Source organism: Rhinopithecus roxellana, chromosome 8, assembly GCF_007565055.1.
Source record: "Rhinopithecus roxellana isolate Shanxi Qingling chromosome 8, ASM756505v1, whole genome shotgun sequence".
Taxonomy (NCBI): Eukaryota; Metazoa; Chordata; class Mammalia; order Primates; family Cercopithecidae; genus Rhinopithecus; species Rhinopithecus roxellana.
Window position 1 is genome coordinate 11,524,895 of NC_044556.1, and position 27,204 is coordinate 11,552,098.

Sequence of the window (27,204 nt, forward strand, 5' to 3'; positions counted from 1 at the left end):
TGAGAGCCTGGCGGCCTTAGACTCCAAGGTGAGATTCCAGCTGCTTCCGGCAGGCGGCCCGTCCTGAATGGGGTCCCACCTCCCACACCCCTGCCCCCAAGGGCCTCGCCCACCCCGGGAGGGGAGTGTTACCTTGTTCAGAGCCTCGAACTGCAGCCAGAACTGCAGCTGGGACATGGTCCCGGCGCTCGGGGGTCCGGGGGTCCCCCTGGAAGCGCCGCCCGGGAGCGGCTCCCTCATGACCGCGGCGGCAGCCCCAGCATTGGGTCGGCCCGGGCGGACGGGGGCGGCTCTCCGCCCGGCTGCATTTGCATGTCGGTTTAGTCACGGCCGCCGGCGCCTACTTCCTCTAAGGCCGGGGCTGACTTTCAGGAAATGATGCCGGCCCTGAAAGTCAGGGCAATTACTGGCAGCGCGAGGAGAATTACTGTACGGGGCGGGTCTGCCCCAGGCGCTGTCAACACGCACCCCCACCCCGCCCGGCCTCAGGGCCAGCCTCCTTTGGGGCACTGGGGGACGTGCAGAGTGCCCAGGTGGGCATGTTTCCCCAGACTGCAGAGAGCTGGGTTCCGTTCCACGGGGACCAGCTGCTGTTCCTGGTGTCCCCAAACCACAGGCAGGGAAACTGAGGCCTGGACGGCCCCTTCATCCATGCCATAGCCCCTCAGGCCAGGCCTGAATCCCCACCCTTCACCCAGTGCCCCAGCCATGCCAAGAGCACCTCGGGCCCTGCTGCGCACCCCCTGGGGCTCTCCCCACCCCACCTCTGCAGGCTGAGGTCCCTGAGAATCCCCTGCCGCGGAAGCAAAGTCCCCTCCCTGCTCTTTCCCTGCTGTCTGTGCCCAGGGGGTTCAGCGGGCCCTGTGGCCTCCCCTGACCTGGGGCTGGCGGAGGGAGAGCTGAGCGTGCGCCCCTCCTCTCCAGGCTCTGGCCAGGCCCAGCCTCGGCCCCCTTGGCACAGCAGCGCGGGAACAAGTGGTAGGATCCTGGGAAAAGCACGTTCTTGCTTTGGTAGGAAACCAAGCGGCAATGATGCACTTGCCGGGGCAACCCTGGGCCATGAACCCGCCAGCGGCCCGGCCACACTCTCGCCCGCACCGTGGGGACCCGGCCCATGCATCACAGGGGCCCAGACACCGCGGGGCACACACCGACGGGCCACCCCACTGAGCCACAGGCGGTCATTCTCGGTGTCCTTGGAGGAGCTGGGGAGGCCCCAGGGCCAGAGGGGATGGGAGGACGGCCAGGCTGTGGAGGAGACGGGCCCCATCTGCCTGCGCTCAGCGACTGACGCGGCAGCGGCTGCATTTCCCACGAGACTGTGGCCGAGACCGCACAGGCGGCCACGGCTCCCCCTCTGTGAGGGGAGGAAGGGCCGGGCCCTGTGGCCAGGGGCCCCCGGGAAGACGGAAACTGCACCCCGAGAGGCCGGGGAGCCGGTGGCTGGGCGGGAAGGGTCGGGACAGTTCTGGGCTCGTAGGACCCCGGCTAGGGCTCTGCGGGGAGAGTGGGACCGAGGCCTCAAACCCTGCGCACTCCGCCCCCTCGGGCTCACCCTGCTGCGCCAGCCCGTGGGGCCCCGCGACCACGCACCAGCAGCAGGGGAGGCTGGCGCAGACCGTCGTCCACACCCCCTGCCGCAACCCATCACCTCCTGGAAGCGGGGCGACAACACGAGTCCGCACAGCTGAGCGAGGGGCCCGCCAATGGAAAACAACCAATGAAAAACAAACTCACGGAGCGGCTCAACCCAGCAGCCAATCACAGCCACCACCACAACCCAGCAGCCAATCACAGCCACCGCTCAAACCAGCAGCCAATCACAGCCACCACTCAACCCAGCAGCCAATCACAGCCACCGCTCAACCCAGCAGCCAATCACAGCCACCGCTCAACCCAGCAGCCAATCACAGCCACCACTCAACACAGCAGCCAATCCCAGCCACCCCAGAGGCTGCTCCACACCAGCTCCACGCAAAAAGCCCACAAGCAGAAGTGCTGCTGAGGACGCCTGGCAACCGCTTGGGAACCGTTCTGCAGTTCCTCAAAGAGGCGAACGGGGAGTAACAGTTAACTAACAGTTAACCAGCAGCTGCACTCCCAGGTGCCATCGAGGAGGACCCACAGCTCACGGGTGGACCCACAGCTCATGGGTGGACCCACAGCTCACAGGACCCACAGCCCACGGGTGGACCCACAGCTCACAGGACCCACAGCCCACGGGTGGACCCACAGAGCTCACAGGACCCACAGCTCACAGGACCCACAAGCCCACAGGTGGACCCACAGAGCTCACAGGACCCACAGCTCACAGGACCCACAGCCCACAGGTGGACCCACAGAGCTCACAGGACCCACAGCTCACAGGACCCACAGGCCACTGGTGGACCCACAGCTCACAGGACCCACAGCCCACGGGTGGACCCACAGCTCATAGGACCCACAGCCCACGGTGGACCCACAGCCACAGGACCCACAGCCCACGGTGGACCCACAGCTCACAGGACCCACAGTCCACGGTGGACCCACAGCTCACAGGACCCACAGCCCACAGATGGACCCACAGCTCACAGGACCCACAGTCCACGGTGGACCCACAGCTCACAGGACCCACAGCCCACAGGTGGACCCACAGCTCACAGGACCCACAGCCACAATGGACCCACAGTTCACAGGTGGACCCACAACCACAGGACCCACAGCCACAAGACCCACAGCTCACGAGTGGACCCACAGCTCACAAGTGGACCCACAGCTCACAGGACCCACAGCCCACGGGTGGACCCACAGCTCACAGGACCCACAGCTCACAGGACCCACAGCCCATGGGTGAACCCACAGCTCACAGGTGAACCCACAGCTCACAGGTGGACCCACAGCCACAGGACCCACAGCTCACAGGACCCACAGCTCACAGGACCCACAGCTCACAGTACCCATAGTTCACAGGACTCACAGCTCACAGGTGGACCCACAGCCCACGGGTGGACCCACAGCTCACAGGACCCACAGCCCATGGGTGAACCCACAGCTCACAGGTGAACCCACAGCTCACAGGTGGACCCACAGCCACAGGACCCACAGCTCACAGGACCCACAGCTCACAGTACCCATAGTTCACAGGACTCACAGCTCACAGGTGGACCCACAGCCCACGGGTGGACCCACAGCTCACAGGACCCACAGTTCACAGGACTCACAGCTCACAGGTGGACCCACAGCCCACAGGACCCACAGCTCACAGGTGGACCCACAGCCAGAGGACCCACAGCCCACGGGTGGACCCACAGCTCACAGGTGGACCCACAGCCAGAGGACCCACAGCCCACGGGTGGACCCACAGCTCACAGGTGGACCCACAGCCAGAGGACCCACAGCACACGGGTGGACCCACAGCTCACAGGTGGACCCACAGCCAGAGGACCCACAGCCCACGGGTGGACCCACAGCTCACAGGTGGACTCACAGCCAGAGGACCCACAGCTCACAGGAACCACAGCTCATGGGTGGACCCACAGCCCACAGAACCCACAGCCCACGGGACCCACAGCTCATAGGTGGACCCACAGCCAGAGGACCCACAGCTCACAGGACCCACAGCTCATGGGACCCACAGCTCACGGGACCCACAGCTCACGGGACCCACAGCTCACAGGACCCACAGCTCATGGGACCCACAGCTCACAGGACCCACAGCTCAGTGGGAGGACCCACAGCCCACGGGACTCACAGCTCATGGGACCCACAGCTCACGGGTGGACCCACAGCTCACGACAGCCTGGCTCCCGCAGCGTGGTCACCCACAGAGGAACAGGGTCAGCACAGTGAGGCCATCCATGCACTGGAACACAACCCAGCCATGAAAAGGAGCAAGGCTCTGACCCAGGCCACAGCACGGATGACCTTGAGGATGTCACACTCAGAGACGCCAAACACAGAAGGCCACGCAGCGTGTGAGGCTATTTCTATGAAATGTCCTGTTCTGGACAGGACTCCACACAGACAGGAAAAGCATTCGGGTTACCAGGGGAGGGGGATGGGCCGGGAGTGACAGCTGATGGGAACGGGGCTTCCTGTGGGGTGATGGAATGTTCTGGAACTAGACAGAGGTGGTGGTTGCACAACTCTGTGAATATGCTTTTTTAAAGTGTGGATTTGGGCTAGGCGCAGTGGCTTACGTCTGTAATCCCAGCACTTTGGGAGGCCGAGGTGGGCGGATCAGGAGGTCAGGAGTTAGAGACCAGCCTGGCCGACATGGTGAAACCCCGTGTCTACTAAAAATGCAAAAATTAGCCAGGCGTGATGGTGTGCACCTGTAATCCCAGCTACTCGGGAGGCTGGGGCAGGATAATTGCTTGAACCTGGAGACAGAGGATACAGTGAGCTGAAATCGCACCACTGCACTCTAGCCTGGGCGACAGAGCAAGACTGTCTCAAAAAAAAAAAAAAAAGGTGGATTGGGCCAAGTGTGGTGGCTCACACGTGCCATCCCAGTGCTTTGGGAAGCTGAGGTAAGCGAACAGCTTGAGTCCAAGAGTTCAAAACCAGCCCGGGCAACATAGTGAGATCCCATCGCCACAAAAAAATACAAAAACCAGCTGGGCATGGTGGCAGGCACCTGTGCTCCCAGCTGCTCAGGAGGCCACGGCAGGAGAATCACTTGAGCTAGGGAGGTGGAGGCTGCAGTAAGCTATGATCACATCACTGCACTCCAGCCTGGGCAACAGAGCAAAACACTGACTCAAATAAATAAAGTGGACTTTATGGAATGTGAATTTTGTCTCAGTTTTTAAAACACCTGGAAAGCAGTGAAACAGGAAGAACGAGCAGAGACTCTGACTTGCTCCCCAGGCCCCAATGTGACAGCGCAGGCCGGGGTCCCTGGAGCAGGTCAGGCTGAAGATATGGTGCACTGCATGGGGACCTGCTGGGCACTACCCCACCCACCGCTGGGACCCCGTGCTCGGCCCTGGGCTCCCGTTGCCTGGTCTCTCCCTCCGCCTCTGTCCATGATGCACCCCTCACTGACCGGTCCCGTGGCAAGGCTGAACGAGGGCTCCGTGTAAGCCTGGCTGAGTGTCCGCTACCCCAGCCCTCACAAGAACCCTGCACCGCAGGTGACGCGGCCCTGCATTACAGTGAGGGAAGGAGGCCACGGGGATGGGAGGGGGCTGGGGGGCAGAGAGAGAAGAGGCTTCCAGGTGGTCGTGGCACAGGTGGCACTTCCTGGACACTGCCGCTCTCTGGTGGCTGGGAGAAGGGCCCCCTCTGCAGGCCTGGTCACTACAGTGCCCCGTGCAGAGCTGAACTGTATCCTCAAAATGGTGTGATCATGTCCCGGCCCCTGGAAGCTGTGTGTGTGGCCTTATTTGGGAATCTGATCCTCGCAGATGTGAGTGGTTAAAAAAAAAAAAAGGCCGCGCTGGCCGAGGGGGTGATCCATGCCTGGTATCCTCATACAAAGGAGACACAGTCCTGGGGAGGAGGCCATGGGACATGGAGGCAGAGATCCCAGCCGTGTGGCCACAGCCAGGGGATGCCCGGATCCCCCAGATGCTGGAGGGGTGGGAAGGAACACGCCCTGTCCGCACCTTGACTTTGGACTTCCAGGCTCCAGGGCTGGGAGGGGACAGAGTCCTGGCCTTTGAAGCTGTGTGTGCTGCTTCCTCACAGCAGTCCTGGGAGGCTGGCGTGGCTCCCCAGGAAACTGGGCTCCCTTCTGTCAGGCTCCCGGCCAGGTGCCTGGTGTGGGCCCTGGGGTTGCCGCCTCAGTGCCTCCTGGCACTGCAGCTGGGCAGGGCCGAACCCTGGCACAAAAAGAAAAAAAGGACTCAGCTTCCTGCTGAGTCTCCCTCTCTAAAGCTGTCTGTGGGCGGCTCTGCCAGCCCCTCCTGCACCTGCCAGGCCCTGGGTGAGGCTCCTCCTCCCAGGGGATGTGGCCTCAGCACAGATCAGGGGACAGAGGTGGCTCTTCTTGGCCTTGTCTGGGTGTGAACCAAAGGCTTCCTGTAAGAAATCCCTCTCTCCCTCTCCCTCCCTCGCTCCCCCATCTCTCTCGCTCTCTTTTTTGCCCAATGCCAGTAACCGTGGGGGCTCCGTGGTGCCGGGTGGGCTGAGGCCTCCGACCCCTGCTAAAACGCATCTGCGGAACAGTCAATGCCGCCTGCCTCCCTGCCTGAAAGCAGCCAGTGTGCAAAGCGCTTTTCTGAGCCGTGAGCTCATCTCAAGCTTCCCAGAAGCCCCCGGGCTGCCAGGCAGAGAGTGTTGTTACCGGATGGCTGTGTTCCCAAGGGTCCCTGCAGCCCCACGGGGAACTGGGGTGGATGCCCGGCACGTGAAGATGTCCTCACAGGACAGGTGGTGGGCAGGGGGGCAGCGCCTGAGGAACGGGGATGGGCGGGGGGCACCGAGAGCCCCAGGAGCCCAGCAGAGATGCAAGGGGCCTGGGTGATGCTGGGAGGGTCAAGGAGCACCCCCACCCCGGGAACAGGCGGCAAGGGATGGGCGAGGGGCAGCGAGGCAGGTGAGCAGGACCTGGGGAATGGCCTGTGCAGGGCACAAGCCGGGGAGAGGCTCGGGCTGGGGTGCGGTGTGGAAGAGCCCAGAAGAGGCGCCAGGGGGCTGCCCTGGGGGATGCTCACCCCACGCAGGAATGGGCGCCGGAGAGCCTGGGGGCGGAGCCGCGACACTGGGCTAGGCCTGGAGCAGGGGACCCATGGGAGGTTCCGGGCGCAGAGCGTGGGCTCCAGCACCGAGGGCCCCTCATCCTCGAGCAGGACCCCAGCAACCCCCCAGCCAGACCCAGTCATTTCTGGAACACACACACGGACCTGCATATGGATGCTGCTGACAGCGATTCACCATGTCAACCCACACCTACTCCTGGGCATGAGCCCGAGAAACGAAAACCTGTCCACACGGAGGTTTGCACGCGTGCTCACGGCAGCACAACTCACGACGGCCACGGGTGGAAGCAGCACAAGTGTCCATCACAGACACACGGACAGACACAGTGGGCCCTCCACGTGTCCATCACACACAGACACGGTGGGCCTCCGTGCGTCCCTCACGGACAGACACGGTGGGGCCCATTCATGTGCCGGAACACGGCTCAGCCATAATCAGGAGCCAGGATCTGACCCGGCCACAGTTCAGATGCACCTTGAGGATGTCACGCTCAGTGAGAGATGCCAGACGCAGGAGGCCACGCAGCGTGTGATCCCATTTCTATGAAATGTGCAGGACAGGCCAAGCCACAGAAACAGGAAGGGAACGTGTGAGCGCCGGGTCTGGGGAGGGACAGGGAGTAATGGCTGACAGGGACGGGGCCTCTTCTAGGGAGACAATGATCTGGAATTAGAATTATAGGATGATGGCTGAATGGCTCTGGACTTCGTAACAGCCACAGCATCGTTCACTTAGAAATGGGGACTTTTCTGTAACGTGAATTGAGTCTCAACTGAAAATAAAAAAGGGGTGGCGTGCAGTGGTTCACACCTATAATCCCAGCACTTTGGAAGGCCGAGGTGGGCAGATCACCTGAGGTCAGGAGTTTGAGACCAGCCTGGCCACCATGGTGAAACCCCATCTCTACTAAAACTACAAAAATTAGCCAAGCGTGGTGTCACGTGCCTGTAGTCCCAGCTACTCGGGAGGCTGAGGCTGGAGAATCGCTTGAACCCGGGAGGCGGAGGTTGCAGTGAGCTGAGATCGCGCCACTGCACTCCAGCCTGGGAGACAGAGTGAGACTTTGTCTCAAAAATAAATGAATATGGTGGGCGCCTGTAATCCCAGCTACTCAGAAGGCTTAGTCAGGAGAATCACTTGAACCCAGGAGGCAGAGATTGCCATAAGCTGATGGAACACAGATGGACGCAGCAGGGATGCCCACAGGCAGGACCCACAGGTGGAGGCTGCTGACCCCGCCCCAGGCAGGACCAGCCTCTGCACAGCCTTGAGTCCTCCCCCAGGCTGGGAGAAACAGGAACCAGATGGTGAAGGAACTCCGTCCTGGCCAAGCAGCCAAAGTTACCACGATCAGCACAATACACGCCACACCAGGCACTCCGATCCATGCCGTGGTGTGTACGGTGCTGTCTGTGGGATTCCTCCATCCAGTCAGGAGACAACCCCACACAAAACCAATGGAGACGCACTCTGGAGGAGATGCACTCTGGAGGAGACGCACTCTGGAAAAGTGCCTCTTTGGGGAAAGTGCGGAGGCTGCCGACATCCCAGGTGCAGACCGGTCACCGGCGCTGTGCAAGGTCAGTGTCCACTCCACAGCCAGGCTTCTGCGAGACAGTAACACTCGGGGCCCGGGTGGGGGCTGTTCCAGGGCTCTTAGTTCTTGCAACTTTTTTGTAATTTTTTTTTTTTTTTTTGGACACAGAGTCACACTCTGTCACCCAGGCTGGAGTGCCGTGGTGCGATCTCAGCTCCCTGCAACCTCTGCCTCCTGAGATCAGGGAATTCTCCTGCCTCAGCCTCCCAAGTAGCTGGGATTACAGGTGGGCACCACCAAGCTGGGCTAATTTTTGTATTTTTAGTAGAGATGGGGTTTAGCCATGTTGGCCAGGATGGTCTCGAACTCCTGAGTTCAGGTGATCTGCCCACCTTGGCCTCATAAAGTGCTAGGATTACAAGCGTGAACTACTGTGCCTGGCCTGTAAATCTAATTGTTAATGTTTTATAGAGATGAGGTCTCACTATGTTGCCCAGTCTGGATCCATGCGTCCATCACAGACAAAAACAGTGGGGCCCTCCCACGCGTCCACCACGGACACACGGACACACGGACACAGGGACACACGGACACAGGGACACGGACACAGGGACACACGGACACAGGGACACACGGACACAGGGACACATGGACACAGGGACACACGGACACACGGATACACACAACAGACCTTCCGCTGGGAACTCCCAGGCTCAAGCAATCCTCAGGCCTCAGCCTCCCAAGTAGCTGGAACTACAGGCTTGCACCACCATGCCCGGCTAATTTTTTTCTTTTTTCTTTTTTTTTTTTTTTTCTGAGATGGAGTCTTGCCCTGCAGCCCTGGCTGCAGTGGAGTGACTCGTACTCGGCTCACTGCAACCTCCTGCTCCTGGGTTCAAGCAATTCTCCTGCCTCAGTCTCCTGAGTAGCTGGGATTACAGGCACACGCCACCATGCCCAGCTGTTTTATATATTTTTTTTAGTAGAGACGGGGTTTCAACATGTTGGTCAGGCTGGTCTCCAACTCCTGACCTCATGATCCGCCTGCCTCGGCCTCCCAAAGTGCTGGGATTACAGGCATGAGCCACCGCACCCGGCCATTTTTTTCTCTTTTTAATACAGATAGGGTCTCACTATGTTGCGCAGCCTGGTCTCAAACCCCTGGGCTCAAGCAGTCCTCCCGCCTCGGCCTCCCAAAGTGCTGGGATCACAGGCGTGAGCCACTGAGCCCAGCCCTGACTCAAACGTGACCTCCTGCATTCCCAGGGGCAGAATCTCCCAGGCACAGTGGCCCTGCTCGGGGTCTGTGAAGACCGCCAGGGGAGCCACGATCAACCCGCCCCTCAATGACCTCCCTCTCCAGGATCAACCCTCCCCTCAATGGCCTCCCTCCCCACCATCAACCCTCCCCTCAATGGCCTCCCTCCCCACCATCAACCCGCCCCTCAATGGCCTCCCTCCCCAGGCCTTGAGGGCTCTCCAGCAGAACCAACAGTGCTGCAGAGTCCACTGGCCCCAGGGAACTGCCCAGGTGCATGGCTCATCTGCTTTCTCTTGTTGCTTTGGCTGCCAGGAAACTCAGGGCTCAGGTGTATTCACAGTTACCAGCTAGATCACCTGAGGTCGGGAGTTCAAGACCAGCCTGGCCAACATGGTGAGACCCCCGTCTCTACTAAAAATACAAAAATTAGCCAGGCATGGTGGCACACACCTGTAATTCCAGCCTCTCAGGAAACTGAGGCAGCAGAATGGCTCAAACTCGGGAGGCAGAGGTTGCAGTGAGCTGAGATCACACTACTGCACTCCAGCCTGAGTGACAGAGCAAGACTCCGTCTCAAAAAAAACACAAAAGGCCAGGCACGGTGGTTCATGGCTATAATCCCAGCACTTTGGGAGGCTGAGAGGGAGGGGCAGATCACCTGAGGTCAGGAGTTCAAGACCAGCCTAGCCAACATAGCAAAACCTCATCTCTACTAAAAATACAAAAATTAGCTGGGCGTGGTGGCGCATATGTGTAATCCCAGCTACTTGGAAGGCTGAGGCAGGAGAATAGCTTGAACCCGGGAGGTGGAGGTTGCAGTGAGCCGAGATGGCGTCATTGCACTCCAGCCTGGGCGACAGAGCGAGGCTCCGTCTCAAAAAAAAAAAAAAAAAAAAAAAATGTAGTGACCAGCTGGCTCTTATGGCCTGTGGGGTTTTACATTCACCCTCACCCCCAGTCCAGCAAGAGGTTCTCCCTGTCAATCCCTCGTGGTTTATACAACAGCAAGAAACATCTGCAGGGAATGCACCTGTGCCACAGACCACACGATGGCTTCGAATGGTGCCTCCATTTACCCTCGCTCCCGTGAAAAGCTACTGTCAACCTCAAGGCTCCAACAAGCTGAATGTGGTGGCTCACGCCTGTAATCCCCATGCTTTGGGAAGCCCAGGCAGGAGAATCACTTGAGCCCAGAAGTTTGAGACCAGCCTGGGCAACACAGTGAGACCTCATTTCCACAAAACATACAAAATTAGCTGGGTGTGGTGGTGCGTGCCTGTGGCCCCAGCTACTGGGGAAGCTGAGGTGGGAGCATCGTTTGAGCCCAGGTGGAGGCTGCAGTGAGCCGAGATTGCACCGCTGCACTCCAGCCTGGGCGACAGAGCCAGACCCTGTCTCTAAAAATAGAAACTAAAAAAACATATCAGTGAAACACACGCTTACCCTCTCATAGTCTGGAGGGCAGAAGTTGTAACACCAAGACCACGTGGGCAGGGCAGGTCCCTCCTGGGGGCTCCAGGGGGAAAACCCAGTTCCCGCCTTTCCCAGTGTCCAGAGGCGCCTGCATCCCTTGGCTTGGGGCCCCTTCCTCCCGCTTCACAGCCACAGCGCAGCCTCTCCCCGTCTCTCTCTGGCTCTCACCCTCCCGCCTCCTCTCGTGAGGGCCCTGCGAGGACACTGGGCCTCCAGGTCACCCAGGATGCTCTCCCGTCTCAGGTCTGTCACTCAGTCCCATCTGCCATGAGAGGCAACACGACGACGGGTCCTGGGGATCAGGATGGGGACGTCTTGGGGGCTGTAACAGTGCAGCCAGCACGGTTGCCTCAGGTGTGAGTTGGGAGCAGAGGCTTCCGTGACGGGCTGGGCTGTGCTGTGGGGCCACGGTGTGAAGGGCCTTGAATGCCAGGCTCAGGTGTGGACTCCTTCCTGTCTCCGCAGAACCACATGGCCCAGCCCACAGGCCTGGGCTGACTCACACCCGTCCCGTCCCACACTCAGCACTGTGGAACCACGCATCCCGTGCCACGCTCGGCACCGCCGAACCATGCGGCCCGGCCCACAGGCCTGAGCTGACCTGCACCCGTCCCGTCCCACACTCGGCGCCGCGGGTCAGTTCTCCTCTGAAGGAGCCTCTTCCGCTTTAACAGGGAGATTTGGGTCCAAGCTGCCCACACGTGGCCTCTGGAGCGTGAGGCGGCTGTGGGCAGGGTGGGCAGGGAGCCGGGTGGGCAGCGCTCACAGAACCAACATCTGCCAGATGGATGTGGCATGCTCTGAAGAGGGGTCATGAGCGGCCACAGTCCCCAAACGCGCAGTGACCAGCAGGGATTAGACGCGGAGCAGACGAAGGGAGCACAGCGGCCCCGAGGGCTCCGGGCTGAAGAGATGCAGCAGCAATTGTTCGGGAGGGGAGAAGCAGGAGAATTCATGAGACAGAGACAGAGACAGGGAGACAGAGACAGAGAAACAGAGGCAGAGACAAGAGAGGCAGAGGGACAGAGGCAGAGAGGGAGACAGATGGAGACAGAGAGGGAGACAAAGACAGAGGCAGAGAAGGAGACAAAGAGACAGAGGTGGAGAGGGAGGCAGAGAGACAGAGAGTCAGAGGCAGAGACAGAGAAGGAGACAGAGAAACAGAGAGGGAGACAGAGAGACGGGGCAGACGGGAGACAGAGAGACAGAGGCAAAGAGACAGAAGCAGAGAGGGAGACAGAGAGACAGAGGCAGAGACAGAGAGGGAGACAGAGACACAGGCAGAGAGGGAGACAGAGGTAGAGGGAGAGAGGCGGAGAGAGAGGCAGAAACAGAGAGGGAGAGAAGCAGAGACAGAGAGGGAAACAGGCAGAGAGAGACTGAGAGAGGGAGACAGAGAGAGTAGGAGCAAGGGGGAGAGGGAGAGGGACAGAGAAGAGAGAGACAGAAGGAAGACAGAGAAAGAGGCAGAGAAGCGGTGAAAGAGAAGAAGAGGGAGGGGCAAGGACAGGCTGAGCAGGGGCTGGTAGGAGGGCAGTGGCAGTGAGGAAGGGGCCGCTGCCATCAGACACACCCCGGGCTCCTCCCCTGTGTCCTCTGAAGGATGCGGCATGGACGCCGGTCCTGGACGGGTGCCTCCCCTGCCTCAGTTTCCTCCTGTGTCCGGCTGGCATGGGGCAGCAGCTCGCCACGCCTTGGCCAGGACCAGATCACACGGGGGTCCAGGGCTACTTCGGGTGAGGACAGAGCTCCCGTGTGCACCCTGCTGACCTCAGCTCCCAGATGAGCAGGGGCACCCCCCACCCCGAACACAGCTGGTAGGCCAATTTCCAGGCCACACACTGGGGGCTACAGGGCAGGAATCCACCCTCTCCCCGTCCCAGAGCCCATGAGTCGGAGGTCAAGGTGTCTGAGGGCCTCGCTCCCTCCCCCGGCTCTGACCTGCCTCTTCCAGCCCTGGGGATCCAGGTGACCCTGACCTGTGGCCACCCCACCCCAGCCCGCCTCCGGTGTCGCACCAGCTCCCGTCTCTCCTGTCTCAGACTCCTCAGACACACAGGACGAGGGTCCTCTGTGTGTCCCAGCACAAGGACCCGTGTGCTGGATTTCAGGGCTACCTCGTCTCATCTTGATCCTTACCCAATGACATCCAAAAGGACCCTACTTCCCAGGAAGGTCCCCTCGCAGACTCCAGGGTGGCGGACGTGAGAGACCCAGTCGCCCCAGCACAGACCCAGGGTCCGGCTCACTTTGCCTCGCTCTGCTACGGCCCTGAGTGGGGAGAAGTGGGCCCAGGGTCCATCCGGCGAGATGTTTGCAGGGCCTGGGTCTGGGTGAGCCCTGGGACCTGAACTGGCTCCATTCTGCTGCAGCCACACCTGACAGCTTCTCTCCGGATCTGGCCGGCTTGTGCCCATCCCCCCACGAGCTCTGAGGCCCAGGCAGATCTCATATGCCCATTACACAGGGGGAAGCGGAGGCTGCGGGGAGGTGAGCACCACGTGACCCTCGCTCCCCAGCAGGCCCTGGGCATGGGCCGTGCCAGCAGCAGGCCCTGGCCCCGAGTCCCACACGAGAGGCTGCGGTATCTGAACCGTCCCAGGGAAGCCGATCTCTGTGGCACTGGGTGCTCCAGAGTTGCTGTGAGGAAGGTGGGGCACTGGAAACCCCTTGGGGGAGGCTGTGAGGATGGGGGTGGGGTCCGCCTGATGCCACAGTGGGAGGCTGGGAGCCCCCAGTGACCCTGGAGAGAATGAGGTTGAAGGTTCTCTTCCTCTGGTGTGTGAGTTCTGTTTTCAGGTGGCTGTTATGGGGGTGGGACTCCAGCGTGCAGAGGGTCTGGACCCGTCCAGAGGGAGGGCCATGGGGGTGGCGCAACGGCTGCCAAGGTCTCTCCCAGCACCACCGTCCCCCCACCTCCCTCTGTGACATTGCCCAGATGCTCACAGGGACCCCAAAGGCCAGGCGGGGCTCACTGCTGACACAAAGGGACAATCACTGGCTCTTCCCCAAAACCAAGCCACATCTCCGGGCTCCCACTGCCCCACCTAAACCCTGTGGCTAGGGGGCAAAGCCGAGGTCGTTGAGTCCCAGGCGGATGTGAGCGTGAGAGGTCAGAGGTCGCAGGGCAGCTGGAGAGGTGGCTCAGATTCCACCCTGCCCCCCACAGAGCAGAGAGCTCCTGGGGCTCCTACCTGAGCAAAGTCACAGGTCTTTGGTGGCAAGCTGGAGGCGGTGGCCACGGGGGCATAGCTGGTGTCTGGGCAGGGCTGGCTACCGAGGAAGGAGGCGGAGCTCATGAACGGGCTGGAGGGAGAAAGGGGAGGGAGATGGGGGAGGTGAGAGTGGGCTTGGGGGTGCTGGACCCACTCCCTCAGTAACACAACTGCTCCCCCGTGGCTGCAGAGGCCCCTCGAGGCCCCGCTGGAGTGTGCCCAGGCCTGGCAGAACCCACGGCTCTGCTGCACACACGGAGGGGTCTCCAGTGGTCAAGCCTGGAGCTCCCCTCCCACCCCCACTGGACACAGCCTGGCCTAGCTCCTCAGGAACGGCTGTCTGGTGGGCGGGGGGGGGTGTCCAGGGCCACCATCCCGCCCTCCCCGTTCCATCAGCAGGACTCATTCTAAGGGTTCATTCTGGCGTTTCAGAACCCCCGCCTGGCCGTCCCTCCCCCACACACAGACCCCTTGGCCCACACCTCACTTCTGCCACGAAGGACAGCGCCACGGGCAGAAACCCAGGATCGCCATCCTCCCAGGAAGGCCCAGGTCGGGGCCCCTGCCCTCTGTCACCCTGAGGATGGCAGAGGACACAGCAAGGAGAGGGTCCTGGGGACCCCCCACCCAAAGGCACCTCTCTCCAGACTCCAGGAGTAAAATGCGGCTGGCTGGGAGCACTGGGCATTGCTGAAGGGAGTCTTCTCTGCCCTTCTCTACTCTGGCCCTCGGGGCTCCTGTGCCCGGGAAAGGGGTGGCTGCCATCCCCAGGGCCTCTTTCCCACCCGCCAGGCTCCCCCGGGCTCTCCCTCCAGAGGCTTCTCTCCAGCAGGGCTGGCAGCAGGCCCAGGTCTCTGCCTAGTGGGGAGCCAGAGGGCTTGGGTCTGAGTGGCCTGTGCAGAGCTGCCCCCGGGGCAGGGACCGCCTGGGGGCCACTCTCCTCCTGCACAGAAAGGTTTGCAAACACCAACAGGAAAGAAACATCCACTCCATTCCCGGGCCACACACAGCTGCTCCACAATCTCCTGGAGTCTCCCAAGGCTCTGGCTACACCTGCTCCCAAGCCCTTTGCACAGCCTGGGAGCCTGGGAGCCTGGCCAACTCCTACCTCCCCTGCAAAACCCAGCTCGCTGTTGCCCTCTGTGGGAAAAGTGCCCTTCTGGCTCCCTTCACTCCAGAAAACCTCTCACCCCTTCCCACCCTGGTGTCACCTCCACAGGAGGCCCCCCGCGCCCCCAGCGCACACCTCCCCACCCTCTACCAAGCTGGGCTCTCGAGGAGACAGAAGCCATGGATCACAAAACGGCGTTCAACAAACAGTGGTCTCAGCCCGGACCTGGCCCGTGGGGTGGAGCCTTCCAGGACCACGTGCACACCACCCCGCAACCCCTCAACAGGACTTTGAGCCCTCGCGCCCCGCACCCAGAACTCCGTTTGTAACTGTGACTTCAGAAGTGAGCAGGCCTGGGGGGCTGTGTGGGGAGGACCTCAGTACTCACCGGCTGTCACTGGAGAAGGCAGGGTACGGCGGCAGTGAGAAGGTGTTCCAGTAGGGGCAGTGCAGCATGGCGCTCTGGAAGAGACGGCGGGCATCAGTGAGTGGGAAGCAGAGGGACCTGCGGTGCAGCCTGGCTGAGCCCTCTGGGCAGGGTGAGAGCCCGAGGCGCTAGGGAGGCCCTGCAGTCAGGGTCCCGTCCTGCCCCTGCTGAATCTCCTGGGGAGTCATTTAACCGCCCCATGCCTCAGTTTCCCCACCTGCACCAGAGCCCGCCCAAGGCTTGTGGTGTGGTCTGAAGGCCCTGAACCACCCGCGTGAAGGGCTCCACACAGGCCTCGCTCTACCACCAGGCCCGCAGCCTGGGAGTCTGCATCTCACACAAGACCTGGGGGTGCTGCTAGCCCCAGGACCCTGCTTGGAGGCCCCATTCCAGGAGGTGGAGGATTGGACTGTTCGCATGACGGAGACGTGCACCTGCCGCCTGCAGTGCAGGGTGGGCACAGGGGGCTCCTCGGGCAGGGCCTGGGGCAGGCGAGGGCCTCACACCAGCTCCAGGCCCCTTGGACGTGCTTGTGTGACCGGGAAGCTCAGGCTGCTGCGCGGGACGGGGCCCTGACTTCTTAGAACTTGCATGGGGTTGGGGTGCCGGGAGCCTGTTTTGGGAAATGGTGACCAGAGGCCTGGAGGCTCAGCCAGAGGTCAGTGGAGGCGTAAGTGGCTCCAGGTTGGCCGAATCTCTGGTGGGTCTGACTCCAGGCCAGGCTTACCCAACACCCTCGCCAGGAGCTGATGTCCCCACCCCATGGTTCTCCGGGAATAGCTCACTGTGCCTGCCCTTGGGAACGAGAGCAGCGTGGGGCACACAGCAGGCCCCAAAACCTGAGGATGGGGAGCACGTGGGGCGGCAGCAGGCCCAGGGGCGGCAGCAAGCCTGGGGTCAGCACCTGCGGCTTTGGGGGCAGGGCTGTGGACACCTCGTGCCCTGCAGAATGGGCACCCCTCAGCAGGGCTCCCACCTGCACAGGGCCAACCCCACCTGCAGCAGAGAGACCCTGCCGTCACAGACGCCCCCGTGGTCATGACGGAGACGCCACCGGCTGGGAGCATCATCCTGCTTATCCCAGCAGGACCATGGGCCATGGTGGCTTCCAGAGTGGGCGGGGGGGGGGGGGTTCGCCTGCTGCCCCGAGCCCCCCAGTGACCTCTCCCAGGCCCACGTGAGCCCTGCTCCTCCCTGAGGCCCTGATGCAATTCCCTGGGGCTCGGCCACCTCTGGCCTCTCATTTACCTCACGCTGTCTGGGAACCAGCCCTGATGGCCAGGGGCCGCTTTCCGTACCCTCAGGTGCTGGGTGGGGGATTCCAGGACCCCCGAGAGCCCGAGATAGGCAAAGCCCTCGGGGTGACCGCTGTCGCGCTCCTCCAGCTTTTGCGTAAAATGAATTTATCAGCGAAAGCCCACAGCTCCTCCCCTGCACAGAGGCTGGCAGCCTGGGCGTCCTGAGCTCCTGCACAAGTGAGAAGGTCCCGAGGAGGCGGCTTGCAGGAAGCAGGGCCACCGGCCACGGGGGCTCCAGAGCCCAGGTCTCCTGATCCTTCCCCTCCTCCTGCCCTTTTGGGGAGAGAGAAAGCCAGCCCCGGAGAGAAACAGGAACTTCCCAAGGCCATGTGGCACATCCGGAACATTCTGGAACAGGACTCTGACTTCAGACCAACCCAGTCTCCTGAGATGAGCTGGAGTCCCTGTCTCAGGCACACACGGTGCCTTGGGCCAGGCTGGGCATGGCCACAGCCAGGGAACTGCAGCTGCAGGAGTAGGGCGGGGGGCTGTGGGGTCCCAGGGTGGGAGGACCCAGGGGTCCTCGGCTCACCCAACATGCTCCACCTGTGCCCAGGCCAGGCTAGGGGCTGGAATGGGGGGTAAGTCATGACTGCCTCTATCCCAACCTCCTCCCACAGCCTGTGGCTTTGCTGAGAGCTGCCAATCACAGATACCCTAGTCCCACCCCACAGGGGTGCCATGGGCATGGCAGGCCAATCAGAGCCTTCCCTGGGACCTTCTCTGGCAGCCAGAGGGTGTGGCTTCACCTTTAGAGGGCAGTCCCTACCACATAATTGGTCCAGAGAAGGTCACCTGACCCTGGCCAGCCAATCACAGCCTGCCTGGGGATTTTCTTTCCTTTCCTTATTTTGAGATGGAGTCTCACTCTGTCACCCAGGCTGAAGTGCAGTGGCACAATCACAACTCACTGCAACCTCGCCTCCTGAGTTCAAGAGATTCTCCTATCTCAGCCTCCTGAGTAGCTGGGATTACAGGTGCCAGCCACCACACCCAGCTAATTTTTGTATTTTTAGTAGAGATGGGATTTCACCATGTTGGCCAGGCCAGTCTCGAACTCCTGACCCCAAGCAATCTGCCCACCTCGGCCTCCCAGAGTGCTGGGATTTCAGGCATGAGCCATTGCGCTGGCTGGTGTATTTTTATTTCTAATTTAATACTCTGGTGCTGGAAGAGGCTGGGCCGTGTGTGTGTGAACTCAGCTGACCCTGCCCAGCGGTGTCCACGCTGTATCCGAATGTGATGGAACCTGGAACAGGGAGGGTGGGATGAGCCTCACACGCGGGTTGGGGGGCAAAGCCGGTTGTGCACATGGGTGTGCCCCGGCCTGAGCCCTGTGGCTGCTGTTCAGTGCGCCCGCCAGGGTCGAGCTCTGCCACAGGCCCCAACTGTCACTGCTAACACCTTCCCGCTCCCCCTCGGATCCTCGAAGACGGCTCCTCTGTCTCCACATCCCATAATTCGCTTAATTATTTCCCCACTGTGGAGCCTCTGGGGAGATTCCAGTTTCCTGCCGCTATAAATAGTGCCGCTCTGTCTTCCCCTCCCTCCTGGATCAGTCCCCGGGGTGTGCTTCGGAGACAGAATTCCTGGGTTGGAACAAGCACCTGGCGGGTTTCGGGGGATGGAGCTGTTCCGGCCGGGATGTGGCTTGGCCAAGCCACTTTATGGTGGCCAAGGAGGGTGCCCGACGGCCAGTACTCGAGCTCCACTGGGGCAGCTATGGGGATCCAGCCTCAACCCCAAGGGGCTCAGAAACTAGTGAGGGGGACAGGAGGGGTCTGGGCCACAAAAGGGACCCTGCTACAAGAGGGGTACCCCGGCCCCAGCTCGGAGCTCCCTCTGGACGGTCAGAACGTGGCAGGAGGCTGCCCAGAGCCGTCTGAGGATGGACTGCCGAGGGGTGTCTGTGATGTTCGCCCCACAGGCCAACCTGGGGGTTGGGCTAGGGAGTGCCCAGGAGACCCTGGAGTCCCGGAGCAGGTCCTGCTGCTTGACAGGAGAGGGCAGCCCCTCTGTATCCAGGTAGAAAATCCCCAGGCATCCCGCCCCAGGCCGGGCGCGGTGGCTCACGCCTGTAATCCCAGCATTTTGGGAGGCTGAGGTGGGCGGATCAACTGAGCCCAGGAGTTTGAGAACAGCCTGGCCAACATGGCAAAACCCCATCTCTGCAAGAAAATTTTAAAAATTAGCCGGGCATGGTGGTGCATACCTGTGGTCCCAGCTACTCAGAAGGCTGAGGCAGGAGAATCACTTGAGCCCGGGAGGCAGAGACTGCATTGCAGTGAGCCGAGATCGCACCGCTGCACTCCAGCCTGGGCGACAGAGCGAGATCCTGTCTTAAAAATGATAAAACTGGCCGGGCGCGGTGGCTCAAGCCTGTAATCCCAGCACTTTGGGAGGCCGAGACGGACGGATCACGAGGTCAGGAGATCGAGACCATCCTGGCTAACACAGTGAAACCCCGTCTCTACTAAAAAATACAAAAAAACTAGCCGGGCGAGGTGGTGGGCGCCTGTAGTCCCAGCTACTCAGGAGGCTGAGGCAGGAGAAGGGCGTAAACCCGGGAGGCGGAGCTTGTAGTGAACTGAGATCCAGCCACTGCACTCCAGCCTGGGTGACAGAGCGAGACTCCGTCTCAAAAAAAAAAAAAAAGATAAAACTAAAAAAATATATATACACACACACACATGTGTGTGTACGTATGTGTGTATATATGTGTGTCTATGTTTATATATGTGTATATATGTATATATACACACACACACGTATATATATTTTTAATGTAAAAGAAAAAAAAGGTTTTTTTTTGAGCCAGAGTTTTGCTCTGTCACTCAAGCTAGAGTGCAGTGGCGTGATCTCTGCTCACTGCAGCCTCTGCCTCTCGGGTTCAAGCGATTCTCCTGCCTCAGCCTCCCAAGTAGCGGGGATTACAGACACCTGCCACCACGCCAGGCTAATTTTTTGTATTTTTAGTAGAGATGGGGTTTCACTGTGTTGGCCAGGCTGGTCTCAAACCCCTGACCTCAAGTGATCTGTCCCCCTCGGCCTTCCAAAGTGCTGGGATAACAGGCGTGTGCCACCACGCCCAGCCTACTTTTTATTTTTTTGAGATGGAGTCTCACTCTTGTCGCCCAGGCTAGAGTTCAGTGGCGCAGTCTCCACTCACTGCAGCCTCTGCCTCCTAGATTTAAGCGATTCTCCTGCCTCAGCCTCCCAAGTAGCTGGGATTACAGGCATCTGGCACCACACCTGGCTAAGTTTGGTATTTTTAGTAGAAGCAAGGTTTCGCTATGTTGGCTAGGCTGGTCTCGAACTCGGGACCTCAGGTGATCTGCCCACCTCCACCTCCCAAAGTGCTGGGATTACAAGCATGAGCCACCGTGCTTGGCCAGAAATACACTGTTTAAGTAATTCCCTCACTGACAGGTTCCTACAAGTGAAGTCGAGCCCCCGACTATAGCTGATGGCAAAGGAACTGGAAGCTCTGCAGGAGACAGAATCGCCTCAAATACGCTTCCTGAAAAGCTGGGGCCGTGAGTAGCCTCCCCATGGGGGACCCTCTCCAGGGCCTACTGGGGGGGTAAAGCCCGGCTCTGGGCCAGGAAGGTCAGGTAGAGGTCACGCCGTGTCCTCTGGGGCAGCGTTCCGCACGACACGACCCTGGGCACTCGGAGCGGGGCGCCTGTTAACCCTGTCGGGTGGGCCGGGGCTGGGGGAGGGGCTCACCTGCAGGGGCGGCGGGCTGTACAGGAGGCTGCCCGCCGGCGGGGGTTCATGCTGCGGGTAATCCCTGTCCATGGCGGGCCCCACTGCAAGCATCGGGCGGCAGGCGGGGTGGGGTCCTCGGCCGGGCGGCAGGCAGCGGGGCTCCGGGACCCGGGGCCACCGGGGTGTCTATCTGGGCTTCTCGCTCCGTGGTGGCGGCGGTGGCGGCGGTATCATGATCTGCAGAGGGAGACGTGGACGTCCTGAGAGTCCGTGGAGAGTGGTGCTCCCCCAGCCTCCTCTCCCTCGGGCATGACCTGCCCCAGCCTGGGCTGCAGCTCCTGCTACCCCCTGGGCCAGAACCAAAAGGTGCTCCTTCCCCTCCCCACTCATCCCCACCCCACACCACAGCGCCACCCAACCCCTCTGTGCTGTCCACAGGGCCTTTCCTGGCCTCCTCGGCCCCCAGCCCCAACTACACCGATTAAGGTGGGCCCAACAGGGCTGCCCAAGTCACAGGGCAGCCATAGGACCAGGCACCCCAACCGTGCGCAGTGGAGCTGTGCGCTGACTCCCCCACACCTGGCTTTGCAACCAGCCAGTCTGAGACTACGGAGGGAGAGTCCAACCCGGGCCCGACACCTCTGAACCAGGGGCGCCCAGGCGGCGCTGGACCCAGCCCTGTCGCTCAGAGGCAGCAGGGCTCTACAGGGGGGTCTCCCAAGGAGAGGGGTCAGGGGCCACGTAGAGCTGGAAAAGCGCCCAGACCTCGTTTCAGGCTAATTACACACCAGTGTCCCCACTGAGAACATTACTGAGCTACAGAGCCGAGCCCCACACCACCAGATGCCAGGGACAGCTCCCACGTGCCCCACGGCCTCTGGCACACGGCCAGACGCCCGCCAGGCTGAGCCCCCACCAGGCCCTACCCGGTGAGTGCAGGGACCAAGGATGGCCTGTGGTGGCAGGGAAAGCTCTGCAGGCGTCCACCCAGCGTGCTCACTGCCGAGGGCGGCAGGAAGGGGAGGCGGCGGCCACTCCCAGCCAAGCCCTGGAGTGAAGAAATCTCCGGGACTTCCAGTAATTGCCGTACAGCCACACGCAGGCACTTGTGCAATCCCGTGGGGGAGAGGTACGCCTCTGCCCAGCGCTCCAGAGACAGTGGCGGGGGAACAGGGGCTGGGCGGGTGGTTGGGACTCCTGTCCCAGAGACCAGATAGAAGTGGTCAGGCACAGTGGGGCCACCCTGCCAGGTCGTCCTGACCGTCTGTGGCCTCTGCCTGCTCCCTGTGGTCAGGACTCCACAACCCACTGCCACCAGAGCTGGGACCCCTGGCGGCCCTTCCAGCTGCCCGCAGGGACCTGCGACACCCTTGCCAGAACTGCCCTTTAGGGGAAGGGACAGGCCCGCTGGGATCTGGGGTCTTGGCCAATCCTTGTCAAAGATTCTGGGTCAGGCAGGCAGGATCAAAGCCTGGCTCCACCTTCTGAGTAGAATAACCTCAGACACCCAAACTCCTCCAAGCCTCGGTATGTTCCTCTGGAAGACAGATTATCCGGGTAGAGCCTGGGACCCCTCCCTGGCACTGTGGGCTGGTGGCCACCAACAGCTCCGCTGGGCCCCAGGCAGCTGCTGACGCCAGGGTCCCCACTCAGGGGCACGCCAGTGCTAGTGGATGGCCCAGCCCCTGCCCTGGGGCTCAGCAGCCCCTCCCCTATGGGGACTCCCCTCAGCTCCTGTCAGCACCCCTTCCCGCTGCAGGTTCCATCTCACGGCAGCCACATACCCAGACCTACGCTGACCCTTTTCACACTCAGGATGCTCCTCGGCTCTGAGGCCACAGAGCCCTGAGCTAACGGACAGCGGGGCCCAGGACCCACAGTGGACAAGCTTGGGGAGGAGGTACCTTGGGCAGCTCTGGGTCGACTCCATGACCGTCCTTGGGGTACACCATAGCTGAGGGACCCCTCCAGCAGCAGGGGCCCTGAGCTCGCCTGTGTCACAGTCCCCCGGGCCACCACGATGCTCCTAGCAGCTCCTCCCTCCCTGCGGTCTCTGAGCCCCCCACCTCTGTGGACGCCCCTTCCAGGCGGCAACCCCAGGAGGCTCAGGGGACCGGGTTCTTCAAGGGGAGGGTTTCACACATGGCGCGTGACCTGGAGTCCATGCCTTGGGGACCTGGCAGGGTGTGGAGACCTGGACCGGGAGGGGATGGGGGAGGAGAGCAATGCGGACAACAGGCACAACCAACCAAGAGTCAGGGCCCAGAACCAGGAGGCGGAGCCGGAACCTGGCAGTCTGGGATTCCTCAAGAGGCTAACGCCGGAGTCACCACACCACCCCGCAATTCCACACCACACAGAAACGTGCCCATGCACACCCACGGCAGCACCACTCACAACAGCGGCCGGCGGAAGCAGCCCAGTGTCCACGGATGGGCGAGTGGACCAGCATGTGGCGTGGCCCATCCACGTGCCGGAACACAACCCAGCCGTGAACAGTAGCGAGGTCCTGCCCCAGGCCACAGCGTGGATGCACCTTGAGGACGTCACGCTCTGTGAGACGCCAGGCACAGATGGCCACACAGCGTGTGACCCCACTACTATGAACTGCCCAGGACAGGCCCATCCGGAGACAGAAGGGGATGCGTGGGTGCCGGGCTGGGTGACCTGGCCTGGGGCCCACCCCCACGTCCTCCCACAACCCAACACCTCAGGCTGTGCCCACTCCTGAGAACGCCCGCCCTCTGCAACCCCTCAGGACCCACATCTGCCTTTCCACGCACTGCCGGCCCCCCATCGCCTCCCGCCCTGTCCTCGGCCGTATCTCACAACCCCCACCACCCCGACCCCCAGGCTCTCCCGCAGCCATCAGCCCCCAGCCCTGCCTGCAGGCTCCGTCCTGTCCAGGGCCCACGCCCCCAAGGGCTGGCACCCGGCCCCGTCGTCCTGAGCCCTCCAGACCCTTCCCCCATTGACTCCACTGCCGTTTCTTGCAGCAGCTGTGACCACACCACGTCCCTGGGCCATCCAGCTGCCCCATCCCCAGGATCAACACCAGGGGGCACTGGGCGGGGTCTTGGGGCCTAAGAGCACCCCAATGCCGCCTCTGCCATGCAGCCCTGGTGACACAGCCCACCCTGAGCCTCAGAGCCACAGGCCAGCCAAACGCCCAGCAGGCACCAGAGCTGTGCCCCCGTCTGGTTTTACTTTTCGGCGTGAGTCCCGTGACTGGAGGGATGCGCGGTGGGGGGGTCACATGGTTCCCACGCCGGGGAGGACCCGCACTTTCCACGCTGACTTCCGGAGGGAGATGTGGCTTCCTTCTGAAATCAGGTCTTCGCGGGAGTCGTTGTAGAAGAGAAAGATGAAGGTGCTGGTGCCCCAGGCAGGACAACAGCTGGGAAGGCAGAGCCTCAGACAGGACCAAGGTCCGGGAGAATCTGAGGAACTGGGTAACTATGCCGTCTCCTGCCCCTCTCTCCCGAGTCTGGGTAACTGCGGCCGCCTCCCACTCCTCTCTCCTGAGCCTGCCAAGGTGTCCGTCTTCCCAGCTGGATGCCCCAGGGTCTCACCCCACACTGCAGCGACAGCTCAGCCTCCTGATGTTCTGAACTGGCCACTGCCCAGACCCTCCGCCTGGGGGTCCCTGAGCACCTGTCTTGTGGAGCCCCTTCACCCCTCTGTGCTCCTCCCCCAGACCCGAGACGTCTGCAGATGGGGAGCTGTGTCCACGGGGCCCAGTTCTCCCGCCGTCCTCTTGCTGAACAGGGTTGTGACCTCTGCACTTTTGAGACGGAGTCTCGCTTTGTCGCCCAGGCTGGAGTGCAGTGGCTGGATCTCAGCTCACTGCAAGCTCCGCCTTCCGGGTTTACGCCATTTTCCTGCCTCAGCCTCCCAAGTAGCTGGGACTACAGGCGCCACCACCTCACCTGACTAGTTTTTTGTATTTTTTTAGTAGAGACGGGGTTTCACCGTGTTAGCCAGGATGGTCTTGATCTCCTGACCTTGTGATCCACCCGTCTCGGCCTCCCAAAGTGCTGGGATTACAGGCGTGAGCCACCGCGCCCGGCCGACCTCTGCACTTTCTGATGTGGGCACGGAGGCCCCTAGGTGAAGCCTTGACGTGACCCCAGAGCCAGACTCAGGAGCTCAGGCCACGCTGTGCCCACGTTCGTCACGGCAAAGCAAAGACCCTGAGAAGAGGCTGGCCGCAAAGCCATAACCGAGACCACAGGAGGACCCAGGCACACCCCAGAGCACTCCGCCCAGGCCTGGGTTCTGGTCGCCCGGCACAGCCGGCAGGCATCTCAAGGCCCATGCCAGCAAAGGCAGACACGGAGGCCTGAGGAGGAGGCTGCAAGTCCTCGGAGAGCGAGCACGGCCATGTGATGGAGCCCCACAGAGGCTGCCGCATGGTCCCTCGAAGCCGCGTTACCTTAGCCGAGATTCTCCCAGCAGGCACAAGGTGCTCCCTCCTTCCCAGGACCTGAAGACGGCAAGGAGCAGGCCCCCGGGTGTCCCAGGAATACCGCAGAGCCGCAGCCACGAGGAGCGCGTCACAGGACAGAGCAGCCTCGCGGCCTCCAGTGACATCACAACCATGACCGCCACCTGCAGCCGTGACTGCCGCCCCACAGCTGTGACCCCACCTGCAGCTGTGACCGCCACCCACTGGCCTCCAGAGAGGCTCAGGACAGGGTGGTCACCCTCTACCTGGCAGGCGCGCAGCGTGGCTTCCTAGGACCAGGGGGGTGGGGGGGCTGGCGGATTTCACAAGGCTCAGCTAATATGGGGCAGAGAGCCCTGCAAGCTCCGGGCACCTGGGCAGGTCCCAACTTGGCTGCCAGGACCGTCTGGTGGGGAAGACACCGCAGGCCGTCTCTGGTCCTGACCCCCGCAGACAAAGCACTTCGTCCCTCAACATGGAGACTGGGGCAAGTGAGGCCTGAAGGGCTGGAGCCAAGGCAGGGTCAGCCCAGTAAGGGACATTGGGGGGCTGGGAGGTAGCAGGGGACAGTGGGGGGGCAGCGGGGGACAGTGTGGGGGTAGTGGGGGGACAGCGGGGGACAGAGGGACAGCAGGGGGACGGGGAACAGCAGCGGGACAGGAGGACAGCGGGGGGACAATGGGGTACATCGGGGGGAAAGTGGGGGAACAGCAGGGGACACAGTCAAGACATCCATGAGGTTCCCCTGCTCCTGGGCCAAGGTGCCTGCTTGAGACGACTTTACCCCCCACAGAGCTGGGCAGCGGCAGAGCAGAGTAGGGGGCCAGGGAAGGGAGGCGGGTGAGGGAGACCCGAGTGTCGGGCACTGCCCCCGCCCATGCCGATGCTGCTCTCTGCAGCCATTGGCCTCCGGGTGCCCCCGCCTGCCCCGTGTGCTCTCTGCAGCCACTGGCCTCCAGGTGCCCCCGCCTGCCCCGCGTGCTCTCTGCAACCATTGGCCTCCGGGTGCCCCTGCCTGCCCCGCGTGCTCTCTGCAGCCACTGGCCTCCGGGTGCCCCCACCTGCCCCACCATGCAGCCACATTCCCACACCACACTTTCACACGTTCCACCCCAGGGGCAGCACTCGCCCTCCGGCTGTGGGTGCTGGGGAGCAGCTTGCGCCTGGCACCTGTTTGTGATGGGGGAAGCCGCCCCGGTAGTGAGGTCGGCAGCCTGACCTAGCTGCTGAGGGAGCGGGAAGGGCTGGGCCTCGCTGAGGAAGGGCAGCTGCTCACCTCCATCCCTGCAGCCCGGCTGGGCCCCAGCAAGCTGCTCATGGTCCCTGGGCCCTCAGGGGCAGCCCCCATCCACTGGCTACAGCCAACTTCAGGCACCAACAGCCCATGAAGAAGCCGCTCCCACACCCCTGCCCAGGCCTCGAGGGGTCTGCAAGGCGGACTCACAGGAGGCCCAGCATTACGACGGCGGCCACCTGGCTGCAGTGAGTGCCTGGTGGACACCCCCGAAGGGCAGTGGGGATACCCGGGGCAGGACACACAGGGCGAGGCTACAGAGCAGGGGCAGCCGCCTGGACCCACCAGGTGGTCTCAGCTCACTGCAACCTTCGCCTCCCAGGTTCAAGTGATTTTTGTGCCTCAGCTTCTGGGGTAAGTGGGATGTGCCTTCCCGCCGCAACACAGCTTTGACCTCCCCGGCCCCGATGAAGTAGGTCTCAGGACGCCCAGGACAGCCACATCATACGACGCTTTCCACCTCTCTACTTGAAATTTTCTACAAGTTCTCAAGTCTGCTGCCAAGGTTATCAGAATTACACAGGGAGCTGTGTGGATCACCGGTGAGGCCCGGAGCCTCCCTGTCCCAGGCAGTGGGTGTCATGGCTCTGCTGCCTTGTGAAACAGTGGTCAGGCAGGCAGGGCCGGGAGGGTGACAGCTGATCCCCTCCCTTCCCTGGGGAGCCAAGGGGGTGGAGCCAGGCCTGCAGGGAGGAGCCGACTGACAGCTTCCCCAGGAGCTGGCCAGCCAGGTGGACGTCCTG

At 61.9% G+C, this 27,204-nt stretch overlaps 2 protein-coding genes across 2 annotated transcripts in view; one reads left to right on the forward strand and one right to left on the reverse strand.

Annotated features, from left to right (window-relative positions):
• Positions 1-27,204, forward strand: part of MIER2 (MIER family member 2) — a 993,207-nt gene that overhangs the window by 224,842 nt on the left and 741,161 nt on the right. The window lies entirely within an intron of this gene.
• Positions 1-27,204, reverse strand: part of SBNO2 (strawberry notch homolog 2) — a 66,015-nt gene that overhangs the window by 23,934 nt on the left and 14,877 nt on the right. Inside the window, 3 exon segments of the mRNA XM_030935015.1 lie at positions 14,153-14,264; positions 15,673-15,746; positions 20,739-20,957. Coding sequence (XP_030790875.1) covers positions 14,153-14,264; positions 15,673-15,746; positions 20,739-20,831 — 279 coding nt within the window. The 5' untranslated portion in view covers positions 20,832-20,957.